Genomic DNA, 15,785 nt, shown 5'->3' with positions numbered 1-15,785 from the left:
GGACCAATGTGTAGCCAAAGAGCTGTTTCAGTTTTGGGGAACTTCACACACACATCTTTTTACAGCCTCATTCAACAACGGAATTCCTACCTACAGTTACAGTGGACTAGCAAAGAACAGTCTAGTGAAGGAATCTTTTTCAATCCCATGGAATCAAGGACTTCTTTGTGTGTTTCTCCCAGTTCCCTTCATAGCCAAGGCAATTCAAAGGTTAAGAAGAGAAAATAGATTAATGATTTTATAGCCTGTTTTTGGTCTTATCAAATTTGATTTCTGATGCTTCATTGCCTGGCTGTTCAACAGCCAATAATTGGAATTGGAATCTTCTCCACCTGAATCTTCAATCTTTTGTCTCTGCCTGGATGTTGAAAATTACTTGGTCTCTTTCATGCACTTATGTAAGGAAGTGAGCGAGATTATTCTAGCATCAAGAAAATGCTCCACTATAAGATCTTACAAATTTATAGGGAAAACATTTTCTATCTGTTGCACAAGTGTCAGTTAGGACCACTTTAAGTGTCCTGCCCCCTTCCTGCTTCAATACCTGCTAAGCCTTTCTGAATCAAGGTTCAAAACTAATTCAGTCAGATTTCACCTGATGGCCACAGGAGCATATCACTAGGATTTAGGAGGCATTCCTATTTCTCAGCAACCCACAGTTGCAGGATTCATGATAGTGCTGATTCATCTTCATCCTCCAGTTAGAGATCCTCCTACTTCTTGGGATGTAAATACCTCATTCAACTCATTAATTCACCCTTTGAGGCTTTAGCTGCAGCAGAACTAAAATATCTTTCATGGAAGGTTTTATTTTTGATAGCTGTAACTTCTAGCTTGGGGTTCCTTTATCCCATGCGATAGGTGTGATTTGTGAGTTATGTAGTATTAAGCAATACCTTGAATAAGGTATTGGATATTATAGTTTCCATGAAACTAAAGGTTTTTACTGTTTGTTAAGTCTATTGTTGATGTATATGATATTTCATATTTTGCATGTTTTTTTTTACTGTATATTGCCTAGGCCTGTTTGTGATCGGCGATTAATAAATTTTAATAAAATGAAAAAAAACAAAAAAAAATGTATATGAACGATTACTGTCCTGCTTGCCCACAGAGAAAATTGTGTTGCTACCTGTAACAGGTGTTCTCCATAGACAGCAGGACAAATCAGCCATACAGTCTCACCCTCCTACCCGGTAAAGAAGATTAGCTTGCTATAAAGGCTGAGAAGACTCCTGTGATAGCAGCTGTGCAAGGCTCCCAGTGCCGCCTTTGTTTTTCTAAGTTCTCAGAGAGCTTTTCTGCCTTGGGTGCCGTCTGATGATGTCACTTGCATGATTGATTTGTCCTGCTGTCTACGCAAAGTGGGGCGGATTTTAAAAGGAGCGCGAATAGCCTACTTTTGTTTGCGCTCCAGGCGCAAACAAAAGTACGCTGGATTTTAGTAGATTAGCGCGGAGCCACGCATATCTGCTAAAAACCTGGATCGGCGCACGCAAGGCTATGGATTTTGTATAGCCGGCGCGCGCCGAGCCGCGCAGCCTACCCCCGTTCCCTCCAAGGCCGCTCCGAAATCGGAGCGGCCTTGGAGGGAATCCTCTAACGCCCTCCCCTCACCCTCCCCTCCCTTCCTCTACCTAACCCACCCGCCCGGCCCTGTCTACACCTCCCAGAGGGAGGCGTAAACCCCCGCGCGCGAGCGGGCCTCCTGCGCGCCGGGCAGCGACCTGGGGGCAGGTATGGAGGGTGCGGCCACGCCCCCGGACCGCCCCGGGCCGTAGCCACGCCCCCGTACCTGCCCCCAAAACGCTGCCGACACGCCCCCGAAACGCCGCGACGACCGGGCCCGCCCCCCGACACGCCCCCCTCGGAGAACCCCGGGACTTACGCGAGTCCTGGGGCTCTGCGCGCGCCGGGAGGCCTATGTAAAATAGGCTTCCCGGCGCGCAGGGCCCTGCTCGCCTAAATCCGCCCGGTTTTGGGCGGATTTAGGCGAGCAGGGCTCTTAAAATCCGCCCCAGTATGTATTACAGGTAAGCAACTTTAATTTACCTGCATACATCTTTTGCGTATTTACCTCCTAGTGAAAAGTAGGAGTTCATATATGGATCCCTTACCTCCATTGTTTTCCATAAAACATTAAATGCTGAATCTGCTAAATGCTAGTTATATTCTTCACATTGATTTTCTTTTTTGCAGGGGATGTTCCTTACTGGATAGTGCAAAACTCATGGGGTACTACTTGGGGGATAGATGGCTATGTCTATATTAAGATTGGAGAAAATGTCTGTGGTAAGTTACTACTACTACTACTACTACCTCTAGTAGTAGCACTACTACTGCTATTACTACTACTGTGGTTTATCATTTCTAAAGGACTGCTAGATATATGCAGAGCTGTACAAATAGATGTAAGAGATTGTTCTGAAAACAACGAAATGTGTAACAGTTTAAGTCCAAGGATAAATAATTTAGGGTTTTCTTATATACTATAGTAATAGAAATTGCAAACATTTCATAGAGTGGTAAACTCTGGCTTTTCATACATTTAATATTTATTTACCTACATGCAAGACACTTCACACTTGCTAAATCTTTATTTATATATTTGATGTTATTTTAATTATTTAAATGTATTTTGTTAATTTTATGGTAGTTAATTTTAGTTATTTATATATTGTATAAACATGTATTATGGATGTTTATTATTTAATATGTAAATTGTTTTAGTTTGTGAACCATTTTGATTTTAATAGAGTTGCTCTTAATCTAATCAAATAAGAAACACAAATGAGAGCACTAGTTACTAAACTTGTTCTGGAGGACGTCCACTAGTTCCTAAACTTGTTCTGAAGGACCTCCAGCCATTCAGGTTTTCAAAGTAAACTCAATGAATATGCATGAGATAGATTTGCATATACTGTCTCAATTGTGTGCAAATTTATCTCATTCATATTCATATAATCCTGAAAAGTTGACTGCCTGGAGGTCCCTCAGGACAAGTTTGAGAATCACTGTCTTAGAGTAGCCAAGAATTAATTTCATAGAGGTACATTTTAAAAAAGAGCGCGCGCGTACTTTTGTTCGCGCACCAGGCGCGAACAAAAGTACGCCGGATTTTATAAGACACGCGCGTATCTTATAAAATCCGGGGTCGGCACGCGCAAGGGGGTGCACATTTGTGCACCTTGTGTGCGCCGAGCCCTGCGCGCGCTGCCCGTTCCCTCCGAGGCCGCTCCGAAATCGGAGCGGCCTCGGAGGGAACTTTCCATTCACCCCCCCCTGCACCTTCCCCTCCCTTCCCCTACCTAACCCACCCCCCCCGGCCATATCTAAACCCCCTCCCTACCTTTATCTTAAAAGTTACTACTGCCTCCGGGCAGTAGCAACTTACGCACGCCGGCGCAGCAGGCCTCGACACAGGCCGCTGTGTCAGGGCACTTGGCCACACCCCCGAGCCGGAAACACACCCTCGGACACACCCCGAAAACACTGTGTCACTCCGACACCCCCCCCCCCAGGCAAACCCCGGGACTTACGCGCATCCCGGGGCTTGTGCGCGCCACCGAGCCTATGCAAAATAGGCTCGGCGCGCGCAGGGGGGTTTTAAAAGGGTTACGCGCGTACCTTATGCGTGTAACCCTTTTAAAATCCGGCCCATAGTGTTTAGACAGGTGGATACAGAACAAGTGGGTTATGCATCTCTACCTGCAGATGGATACGGAGCAAAGCTGACATCATGATATATATATCCCTGCAGTGACATCCCGCCAGTATTCTCCATCTCCAGCAGATAGTGGGCATGTATCTCCCTACTTAGTTTTCAGAAGGAGAAAAATAGAAAATTAATTTGCCCTGCTCTCCTATGGTGATACCATATGGTCCCTCTCTCAGTTGAGAATTCCTGAGGTGATATATATTGGATTTTCCCTCAGCTGAGTGCCTTGGTCCGATAACTGGTTTTCAGCCGGCATGGACTTAGCTGCAAAAGACAGCTGAATGGCAAACAGGTGCAGGAAGCCGAGCATGATTATGTATGCCCTCTCCCCCCTCAGCTGGAGACTGATTCTGTACTCAGCCAGGACGGGCTGAGCTCAGGTAAAGCAAAAAAAGAACAGAAGGAGGGTTTTTTGTAGGGATTTCTCCTTCCTCCGGTCTCTGTGCTCGGCATGCTGATCCGACTTTCGTTCCCACCTCCGATGGAATTTAGGGGACGTGGCCAGCCTAGCAGGTTGAGCAGCCTTTTTAGACTAGGCCCTGCTCTTAGGATTATCGCTGTGTGTCGCGTGGTAGTCCGCAGTGGCTTTTTAGCGCATTTTCCAGCACATTAGGCTGCCCTCTTCAGGACCGTCAATTTGTGCGAGTACATCCAGCTGTTCACCCAGTTGTGCGCCCAATTTTTGAACGCTTAGGTGGGCACCTGCTTGGGTTTCCAATTGGTAACGGCGTCTATTTTAGGCGTGCGCTTACCTTTCCCTGTACGTACCAACAACCCAGGTGTCCTGGACTGATCCTTGGTACTACAGGAACGAAAATTATCAGGTAAGAAACTAATTTTCCTATATGCACAATCTAACTGGCATTCAGGGCGATCAGTTTTTGGGCTCTCATCGAGGCACAGTGTTGTGAGTTTCAATTTTAGATGCCTAAATTTTGGATTCCTATTTTTTGTAGTGCAAATACAGCTGGATGCACACCTTCAGTCACCTGTTAAAGTGACTGACAGTCTGATGGCGCCTATAGCTAAGAAATCTAAGTGCCTTACCCTCTGTGCTGCTTGTCATATTCTGGCAACTCAGCCTGGCATTCCCTCTAACTTGTGCCAGCACTGCTTGAAGGCTCAGGGAGAATTGCCTTCATCTTCTTTTAATAAGCCCAGTTTTTCCCAGCCAGATGTGGGCCTGGGTAAAGACATGCCAGGGGGGGTGCTTGACTTTGGAACTCCCCTAACTAGTTCGTCAGCAGGGGAAGTAGTTCAGTGGGCATAGGTCAGGAGCCTCCTAGTTTTGGCATGGATCCTTCTGCCTTTTCTTGGGTGGAATTTTTTCAAGGATTGCAGTCCTTTATTCAGGCACAGTCCTCTGCCATGACCAATTTTGCAGGGTCAGAGTTACAGGTGGTGAACTCTCACATGCCTGGTGCTGCGGTTATGTGTCGAAGTACACGTAGATTAGTGGCTGATCTTCCTGATAGGGACCCGGATGGTACAAATGAAGAAGCCGATCCTTACTCCATGAAGGATAGGGAAATTGCTCCGGGATTGGAACTGTATAGGATTATGTTGCGGTTCTTTCATAGAGATGAGTTACCAGCTATGATTTCCTAGACATTAAAGATGCTGGGCGACCCTGGGGCTGAATCCATGGCTGAGCCAAAGAAAGATCCCATTTTGATTTCTTTGCGTAAAGCCTCTTGTTTATTCCCTATTATGGAGGCCATTCAAGAATTGATTGATATTGAGTGGAATACCTCTTCAGCTAATTTCAAAGGGGGATGAGTCTGGAAGGACTATACCCCCTGAATCCAGCTCCGAGAGAGCAATTACATTTTCTGAAAGTGGATGCGTTTGTGTGTGCTGTAACCAAGCGGACCACTATCCCCATGGAGGGAGGAGTGGCCTTGAAGGATGCGCATGATTGAGAATTGAGGCCATCCTTAAGCATTTGAAGCAGTGCAATGACTTTGCAGATAGCTTCTTGTTGTGCCCTGGTGGCTCGCTCCTGTTTGCTTCTCTCAGGAGGTCGATGAATCTGGTGTGAATTCCAAGGGCAGTGATGGAGCCAGCAGCCACCTTTTTGGTAGATGCAGGATGCAATTTGCTCTGCACTTCAGCCAGAGGGGTGGCTTCGATAATAGTGGCCAGGCATCAGTTATGGCTGAGAAATTGGTCGACCGATGTGACATCCAAGTCTAATCTTATGAAGTTATTCTTTAAAGCTCGCTCTTGTTTGGAAGCGAGTTGGAGAAAATGGCCAGTAAGTGGGGTGAGTTCCCAATTCCTTGGTTACCAGAGGATAAGAAGCAGACGCCACGCTCCTTTAGCTAGGGGATCCAAGTGTTTTTAACCCTACAGAGGAGAGAGGCCTTTCAGAGGACTCGACCTTTTGGTAGGTCTCAGTCCTTTCAGCCCAGACGGAACTCCCCAGACAGCCCAGTGGAACCCCCCAGGCCTCCTAATAAAGGTGTGCCACCCAATTCCCGAGAACAGGAAATAGGGGATCGCCTCTTTCTCTTCTATTGAAGGTGGTTCGAAATCACGTCAGACCAGTGGGTCCTGGAGGTAATACGAGATGGATATGCACTGAAGTTTTGCAGTGTTCCTCGGGACGAGTTCATGGTGTCTCCTTACCTCTTCCAGCCGAAAAGGCAGGGAGTGGAGTGTACATTGCCAAAGCTCCTTAGTTTGAGGGCTGTGGTTCCACTGCCCATGTCTCAAGAAAATATGTCTCGATATTCCATTTATTTCATTGTGCCCAAGAAGGACGACTCTTTTCATCCTATCCTGGATCTCAAAAGGATCAACCCTCATATTCGAGTGACTCATTTTCTCACGGAAACTTTGCGCTCTGTGATAATGGCCATGCAGTCGGATGAGTTTCTGATGTCCTTGGATCTGTCTGAGGAGCACCTGCATATTTCCATCTGGCTAGAGCATCAGTGTTTTCTGTTATTCGCGGTTTTGGAGTGTCTTTATCATTTTCAAGCGCTGCCACTGCATCCAGAACTTTTTCCAAGGTGGTGGCGGCGGCTGAGTTGAGAAAGGATTGGATTCTGGTACACCCATACTTGGATGATTGACTGATTTGGGCCAAGACTCTGGAAGAGACTCTCCTGGTGTCGCGCAAGGTGATATCCCTGTTACAGGAGCTCGGGCGGGTGGTGAACCTGGCTAAGAAAAGTCTTCAGCTATCTCAGTCACAAACAAGAGTATTCCGGTGTTCGGTTCAACACAAAGCAGGGTAGGGTGTTCCTGATGGAGGGTTGTATTCAGAAGTTGATGGTAGGTGTGTCTGTTGATGAACACAATACGCCTGACAGTATGGTCCTGTCTACATGTGCTCAGTTTGATGGCGGTGACCCTAGAAGAGGTGCCGTGGGCGAGGGTGTATATGTGTAATCCTCAGCAATCCCTGCTGTCTTGATGGAGCCTACAGTCTCAGGAGTATTCGATTCGGCTTCACCTGCCGATGGAGGTCTGCAGTGGTGGTTAAAGGCGACTCATCTGAGAAAGGGCTTTTCACTAAGCTAAGCAGACTGCTAGCCTCCAGGGTTGGGAGCCTCACTGTCAGGAGCTGACAGCGCAAGAGCACCGGAGTCCAGAAGAGTCTCTCTAGAGTATCCATTCATTTGGCATGCTTATGGTTTGGCGACCAGTTGCAGGGTCAACCAGTCCAAATAATGTTGGACAATGCAACAACAGTGGCTTTCATCAATTGGCAGGGAGCAAGTATCACAGGAAATAGCCCAGCTTAAGGAATGGGCAGAAGTGCATATTCAGGAGATCTTAGCCTCACACATTGCAGGAAAAAACAATGTCAGAGCAGACTTTCTCAGCAGTCAGAGTTTGGATCCAGGAGAATGGGAATTGAAAAGCCTTGTTTGACAGCTAATAGTGGATCACTGGGGCCTTCCATTTCTGGACCTACTAGTGACTTCTCGCACTGCAAAGGTTCCTCGTTTCTTCAGTTGCAGGAGAAATCCAACGTCCTTGGGAATCGATTCCCTCATGCAGGAATGGCCGGAGGGTGAGCTGTTATATGCCTTCCCCCCATGGCCCATGTTGGGCAGAGTTATCCGGAAGATCAAGGGCACAGAGGAATGATGCTTCTAGTGGCACCAAATTAGCCCAGGAGACCATGGTATGCAGATCTGTGAAGACTCCTAGTAGACTCCCCCCGGCTTTCAGTGCACAGGGATCTGCTGTGGCAGGGGCCTGTCCTTCACGAGGATCCGAATTGATTTTGTCTTACAGTATGGCCCTTGAGAGGGCTTGCTTGCTGAAGTCTAGATATTCTACTGCGGTGATTGCCACCTTGCTGCGAGCAAGAAAGTTCCCCATTTCCTTAGCCTGTGTGCAGGTTTGGCGAGTGTTTGAGGCTTGATGTGAAGATTGAGGGTTTGTTCCTCATTCTGTTAAGATCACACTCATTTTTTAATTTTTGCAGTATGGATTGAATAAAGGGTTGGCCCTTATTTCCTTAAAGGTACAGGTAGCGGCTCTTGTCTGTTTCAGGGTCAGGTGAAACGTGAACCCTTGTCTGTTCATCCAGATGTGGCCCGTCTCTTGAATGGAGTGAAATATCTTCATCCTCCCTTATGGTTTTCAGTGCCCTTGTGGAGTCTTAATCTGGTTTAGGATTTTTTAGCTGGCCCCTACTTTTCAACCGATACATAACCTTTTCTTGCGGTACTGACTTTGAAAACGGTGTTTCTTGTGCATAGAGTATCCTTATCTTGCCGGGAGCTGTTCCTTCGAGTGAATCTGGGGGCAATACAGCTGCATACTGTTCCTTCCTTTTTGCCAAAATTGGTCTCGGATTTTCACTTGAATCAGTCCAATTCTCTGCTGTCTCTGGATAGGGAGAGAGATGTGGAGGAATGTCATCTGTTGCAACCCTTGGATGTCAAGAGACATATTGTGAGATATCTGGAGGTTTCTAAACCTTTCCGGAAGATGGATCACCTGTTTGTCCTCCACGGTGGAAGTAAACAGGGCGAGCTGGCTTCGTGGGCTATGAAAGCTCGCTGGATTAAGGAGGTAGTCACGACTGTATATGTGGATGCTGAGCAGCCATTACCTACTCAGGTATGGCTCATTCCACTAGGATGGAAGTGTCATGGCCAGAAGTTAGATTGTTGTCTCCTGTCAAGATTTGCCAAGCTGCAACATGGTCTTCCTTACACATCTTTTCCAGACATTATCGTCTGGATGTGCAGATCCGGGAGGACGCAGCCTTTGCATGTGCGGTTTTGAATGGTAGCCTCTCGCCCTGTTTGGAAGTAGCTTTGGTACATCCCACCTGCTCTGGATCCACCTGTCTAAATGCCAAGAAATGAGAAATTACAACTTTCCTTTTCCTTAGTATAGGCAGGCGGCTGCCAGTGGGTTGTGCTATTGGCGTCTCTGCGTGTTTCCAGGGATTACTGGTAATTGTTAATCCAATCTCTAGGCTAGTGTTAATTCATTCTTTGTCTGAGCTCAGTGTTTCCTGTTGGCTGACTGCTGGAATGATTATCTGTTATTAATCAAGTTTTGTAAGTCTGTCCACAGTTGGCTTTTGCAGAGAATACTGGTGGGCTGATTTCACTACAGCAGTATATGTACTGTGATGTCAGCTTTGCTACTGTGATTTGCTCCGTCTTCATCTACTGGTAGAGGTACATAACCCCTTGTGCTACTTGTCTATACTAAAGAAAAAGAAATTATCAGGTAAGTAGTAATTTCTCATTTCAGGAGGAAATGATCTCAGATGCTGCTCAGTGCTCAGATTAATGATGACACTTGGCAGAAAAGCTTTTAATCACTGGTCAGAGAATTCTTCCCCCTTCTAAAGGGCTGCACCGATCACCAGGAAAATGTTTAATAAAACAATCCCAATTTCCAATTCTATTCGATCAATAAATACTTGCTCAATTTTGTGGATAAATGCATTTAGAAAACACGAACAGGTGAGTCTTTGCTGATCTTGATCTCAAATCATCAATGCAATATCATTTCATCTATTTTTCTGGATTTTTAGATCTCTAAGACATCCCTGGGCAGATTAAGTACAACTATGTTCTGGAAACAAAGTGAATGAAATACTTTTTACATTGCAGTCGTGTGAAAAAGTTTAGGTGTCTCTGGTCAGATTGTATGTTTCAGTGAATCTCTAAGAGGTAGATTTTAAAAGCATTGCTCATGCAGAATTGGCCACTCGCGTGCGAGCAGCGCAAATTTTAAGAATCCACAAAGTACGCGTATACATACCCATGCACGCATCAAGAATAAGGGGGTGGAAAAACAGGCGGAGCTAAAACTTACGTATGTAACTCTGAATTTTAAAAATGCTGACCATGGCGTGCGTCCATGTGTTATCCATGTAACTTTGCTGCAGGTCCTGATGAGAAGCAAGTCTAGAGATCTCGAATTTTAGGGTTTTCAGCACAGTGTGACGGTTCGGGGTCAAGTGGGAAGATTACAGGATGAAGAACTAGAGGGGTCTTGAAGACCTCAATATCAATTAGACAAACTGGTGGACTAATTGGAAAACTGTTTTTTTCCTCGCACGAGCGTGTTTTAAAATCCACCTGCATATGCGCATAAAAGCCACTAAAGCCCTAGTGGAAATAGTGGGACATTTATTCAAGCCACCTCTTAAGATTATGCACACACACACACGTAGCAAAGAGATTTTAAATGATACGCACATACTTGCACGCACACATACTATATAAAATCACAACGTATCTTCGCTCACGTGCCAATACGCGCGTTTATGGGCATACGTGCATTCCTTTTAAAGTTAGCCAGTAAGTGGCCAGTAAACCAGTAACTTTGTACATGGTACAAATTTAAACACATCTTTCAGCAGTGTTTAATGCAAAATTACTGTTCAGTTGCTGATTTTAATAGATTGAAAATAATAAAACAGGAAATAGTTTGGACACCCTTCCAGTTGATTCATTACTACTTATTTTAAAAAGTTGTTAAGGCCCAAAACCTTAATTGACTCATTAGGCCTCATTTATTTATGTGAAGACAATGCCACAATTGAACAAATACTCTGACCCTTCTAATTTCTAATCATGGGTTCCTCTATGCAGCTGTCTGAGCATTTTAAAATAAAGATACTGTATTTTACCTTTTTTTTTTTTTTTTTTAAATCTCTATAAACACATCCAGCTAGTAGTTTCAGGTATCACAAACATTGTTAAATGGAATTTACATGGAACTATTGAAGTCAAGACAAGATCTGGAATACCTAGAAACATTTCTGATAGAACTTCCTGAAAACTGATTATATCTGTAAATCAGATCCCACAGTTCACTGCAAATCAACTTGCTGAAAGGTTTAGCTGATTCTGGAGTAATTATCCACAAAACAGCATTACTTACACAACAGTGTCCTGCATGGGAGATTTGTCAGAAGGAAAGCTTTTATACACCTCATCACAAAAGTATGTCTAAAGTATGCAAAGCACCACCTTAAAATGCCTGAAACATTTTGGAACAATTTGCTTTGGTCTGATAAAATGAAAATTGAATTGTTTGGCCACAATCATATAAGATACTGTAATTTCCATTTCTTAAGAATGGAGAGACTCATTTCTGCCTCCCCGCAAGAATCTGAGGATGGGGAACACGAGGCTTCATGGCTGATTCCAACATGGCTGATTCCCGGACCTACCGCTGATGTCATCCAGCTGTGACCGAGGCCCATAAGTCTCGCGGCTTGGCAGCATTCAAGTCAGGGTTAACCTAGAGAGACCAATTTCTGCCTCCCCACAAAAACCCGTGGAAAGGGAGCACAAGGCCTCGCAGCTGATTCCCGGTTACTGCTGACATTATCTAGCGGCGACCAAGGCCCATAAGTCTCACAGCTTGGCGGCACATAGCCAATGGCGTGCAGCCGAAGCCACGCACCAAAGGTGCACGCCCCTTCTAACTGTTTTAGTTTGGAACTTTAGAAGTGGTTTATATGAGAAAGAAGAGAAAAGCTAAAGCTTGGATCTCTTTCCCGAATTCCAGTGCTGTATGTGGGCCTATGGACTTCGTTCTAAGGCGATCGTTGCATCTGCCTAGTTTGGGCATGAGTGGGGATGTCTCTACTAGTTTTAGGGCCTCCCTGACTTAGGGAGGAGAGTTAGGATTTCCAACCCCACCTCCCTTATGTGTATGTACTTCCTATTTACCTACTACAATTAATTTTTAACCTATCATCCATTGTATCTGAAGACTCGATATTTAAAAAGGGTTCCAGGGGTGATCCGCGAAATTATAGACTGGTGAGCCTGACTTCAGTGCCGGGAAAAATCATGGAAATTGTTATAAAGTATAAAATCACAGAACATTTGATAGACATGGTTTAATGGGACACGGCCAGCATGGATTTACCCAAATTGAAGTCTTGCTTCACAAATCTCCTACATTTTTATGAAGGGGTGAATAAACATGTGGACAAAGATGAACTGGTAGATGTAGTGTATTTGGATTTTCAGAAGGCGTTTGACAAAGTCCCTCATGAGAGGCTTCCAAGAAAACTAAAAAGTCATGGGATAGGAGGCGATGTCCTTTTCTGGATTGCAAGCTGGTTAAAAAGCAGGAAACAGTAGGATTAAATGGTCTGTTTTCACAGTGGAGTGCCTCAGGGATCTATTCTTGAACCAGTGTGTTTTGATATATTTATAAATGATCGGGATATTTCAAGTGATGTGATCAAATTTGCAGATGACACAAAATTATTTAGAGTAAATTGAATCACAAATGGATTGTGATAAATAGCAGGAGGACCTTGCAAAACTGGAAGATTGAGTGTCCAAATGGCAGATTCTAGCTTACCAAATCAACAATATTTTTTTTAATTTTAAATTTGGGAAATGTAAATTGGATTGTAGACTTATATTAAAAATCTGCTTGTGTAGAAATAAGTGTTGAACATGTATCCATGCGCTTCGCTCGTAAACAAAAAGTCAAGATTAGATATAGAAAGAAATGACGGCAGAAGAAGACCAAACGGCCCATCAAGTTCACACTTTTTTTTTCCTCATACTTATCTGTTACTCTTGGCCCTTAGTAAACTTTTGGTTCTATTTCCCTACTACCCCCGCCATTAATGTAGGGAGCAGTGCTGGAACTGCATCAAAGTGAAGTATCTAGCTTACAGGCCGATTCAGAAAAACACGCGGGAGAGCTGGCAAGCGCCCGCTCTCCCGGCGTGCGCACAGGCCACTCTCCTGGGTGTGTGATTCAGGAGGGTGGCCTATGCAAATTAGGGCCCGCAGTAAAAGGAGCGGCAGCTGTCAGCGGGTTTGACAGCCAACGCTCAATTTTGCCGGCGTCGGTTCTCAAACCCGCTGACAGCCACAGGTTCGTAAAACGGACGCCGGCATAATTGAGCGTCCGTCTTCCGAGCCGCGGGCCGATTTTTAATATATATTTTTTAAATTTTTACTTTTTTTTTTACTTTTGGGGCCTCTGACTTAATATTGCAATGACATTAAGTCAGAGGGTACACAGATAAGCAGTTTTTACTGCTTTTCTATGCACTTCCCTGGCGCCGGCAGAAATTAACTCCAGCCTTTGGGCAGGCGTTAATTTCTGAAAGTAAAATGTGCGGCTTGGCTGCACATTTTACTTTCTGTATCGTGCGGGAATAACTAATAGGGCTATCAACATGCATTTGCATGTTGCACTATTAGTTTCGGGGGGGGGGGGGGGGGGGGTTGGATGTGCATTTTCGATGCGCTATTACCCCTTACTGAATAAGGGGTAAAGCTAGCGCGTCGAAAATGTGCGTCCAAAATCGGGTTAAAGAAATTTTAAAAAATTCAACCAAAAAGAAAACCAGAACTTCAATACAGAAATTTTTGGTTGGGAACGTAACAGGTGTAGGTAAAAGTTGATTACATATGCATTACTAAACTTCTCAGAAAAAAACTGAAGTTGTGGCTTATCTACCTTCCTTTCTAATTGTCAACACTTGTATGTGCATTTTCAGAAGCCACCAGTTGTAGTTAAAAGTGGAAAAACTGTGTTACTTCATTTTTATTTCACTCTTAAAATGTTCTTTTATTATTGTTCCTGTTTGTTGACCACTGAACTAAAAGTCCAGGATAAAATGCAATTCTGTATACCAAGTGAATTCATATGTTTAAAGGGGCTTCACAAAACAAGTAAATCATATTCAGCTTGCTTTGAACATCTTCTCTTGTTAATCAAATAATAGATTTAATAAAACAAATTTTCCTTCTGTTAATTTAGGGATAGCAAATACAGTTTCAGCTGCACTTCTCTGACGAGTGATTGTGGTATTGAACATAAGGAACAGATACTGGTACATATCTCAACAAGAAGTATGTAAAGCGCCCATTGTTTCAAGAATTGCTTCCAGTAGCTGGATGTTGGTCCTAGCATTACAAATGGGAAATACCAACTATAAAGTCTATGCAATAAAAACAGGAAACAGATCTGAAAGGAGGAATATGTAATGCAACAACTTTTGACTCTATCGGCATCATCTTAATGATCTAGTCTCCGTTTCAAAACAGCAAAGATATTTGTAAATTTAAAGGGAAGAAATAAACCTCAGGTGATTACATTAAATGAGTGATAGTCTTAGGACATGTACAATTTTAGAGAGGCACAGAGGGTTTATTTTCAAATATACATGAGTATGTATGTATATATAGATATTCTGTGTGTATATTGAGGTTTTGACACAGTTTAAGCACAAGCCTTCAGATAAACGTTTTATACACTATATCTGATCAATAAGGGAATCTAGTTTCCAGACCTCAAGGGAGGCCAGTTAGGCACAGATAGAAAGCTCTTTCATCCCAGGCCAATGGAAAACTTCTCTTAGAAAACCAGCTATTCTTCCTCCTGCCATTAATGGCTTTGTGATAACCTGAGCATGCTAGAGAATAGCTGGGAAAGAAAGCAAGACAAGAGTGTTATATTCACATACTGGTCTTACCAATTTGTTCTTCTCTGATACCGGAATCTTTGTAGTGAGTGATACCTTTCTAAAGCACCAACTGAATAGATGCAGTATGTGAGCTTATGAGGTCTCATGGCTCCCTTCGTCAGTATGAGTACAAGAATTCTCTTTCTGATGGCTTAATGCAGAAGGCCAAGTTTCAATGTGTTTTATTGAATATTGTTAATAGAAAACCATAAAAGTAATTTAGTAGACAGGATTCCTGGTAAAGGAAATTAAGATACTATCTATGCTCAACTACTTTATTAGTTTTAACAAATGTTACCTTTTTCCAGCTAACATGATCCTACTTTTCTAATTTTTCTGACTAGACTCCTTCATAATTTATTTGAAAGTAGAATTATATTGAGGGTTTTATGAGAATTGCCATGTATATATTCACTTGGAAAGTTTGAAAACAATCTTTTTAATTGAGAAATAAAACAATAAATATACCCCTGCTTTACTGATTGCTTTATATGTTTATTGTGTTTCTCCCTGATGTGAAATTTTTCTGTTGAGCTGTGAAAGATAAATAAAAACTAATTACTTTCAAGTAATGAAATACATTTGCTAAAAACAAACTTTACTTATGAAGGTATTGCATATGTGTTTTGTTGTCCTTTTAAATAAAAAAAAGTAAATTCAAAACCTTTTGTGTTACTTTGTTCTTTCTCAAATGTATTCTTTAAACAAAATGAGTGTGGAGGAGGACTTGCAAAACCATATCCTACACTGAACAGATTTGATTCATGTGCAGATGGCTGTTGAAAGGGGCAGGTAAGACAGGCACGTTCCTGGTGCATCAGCATGCCATGCATCAATACAGCAGAGCAAGTAATCTCCCGTATAGCTATTGGAGAACCACAGAGAGTAGAAGGGAGGCAGGAGCAACTCAGGGTTGAAGAGAGACAAAGACAGTAGTAATCCTGGCCCACAGGAGAGAGTGAAGTACAGAGTCGGCAGAGTGGAGTCAGATGGTGGCCAAAGGGCACAAGACAACAGTGGCTACAGGAGAGCATATTGTAACTAGCATAACAAATTTAATTCCTGGAATTCTACTTTATCTTTTTATTCTGTTACCTTGTCTAAAATATTTTATCT

The 15,785-nt window shown here is 43.5% G+C and overlaps 1 protein-coding gene across 3 annotated transcripts in view; it reads left to right on the top strand.

Moving 5' to 3' along the window:
* The window catches only part of CTSO (cathepsin O), a 106,347-nt gene extending 91,021 nt beyond the window's left edge, over nucleotides 1–15,326 (top strand). For all 3 annotated transcript variants that reach the window (XM_029614722.1, XM_029614557.1, XM_029614640.1), the window contains 2 exons: nucleotides 2,200–2,292; nucleotides 13,964–15,326. In XM_029614722.1, the coding sequence (XP_029470582.1) occupies nucleotides 2,200–2,272 (73 nt within the window). In that variant the 3' untranslated portion in view covers nucleotides 2,273–2,292; nucleotides 13,964–15,326. The remainder of the gene's footprint in view (nucleotides 1–2,199; nucleotides 2,293–13,963) is intronic.
* The last annotated feature ends 459 nt before the right edge of the window (nucleotides 15,327–15,785 follow it).

This window comes from Rhinatrema bivittatum, chromosome 1, assembly GCF_901001135.1.
Source record: "Rhinatrema bivittatum chromosome 1, aRhiBiv1.1, whole genome shotgun sequence".
NCBI classification, from domain to species: Eukaryota; Metazoa; Chordata; class Amphibia; order Gymnophiona; family Rhinatrematidae; genus Rhinatrema; species Rhinatrema bivittatum.
The sequence above is the reverse complement of the archived record's forward strand: the minus strand, read 5'-3'. Positions and strand labels throughout refer to the sequence as shown.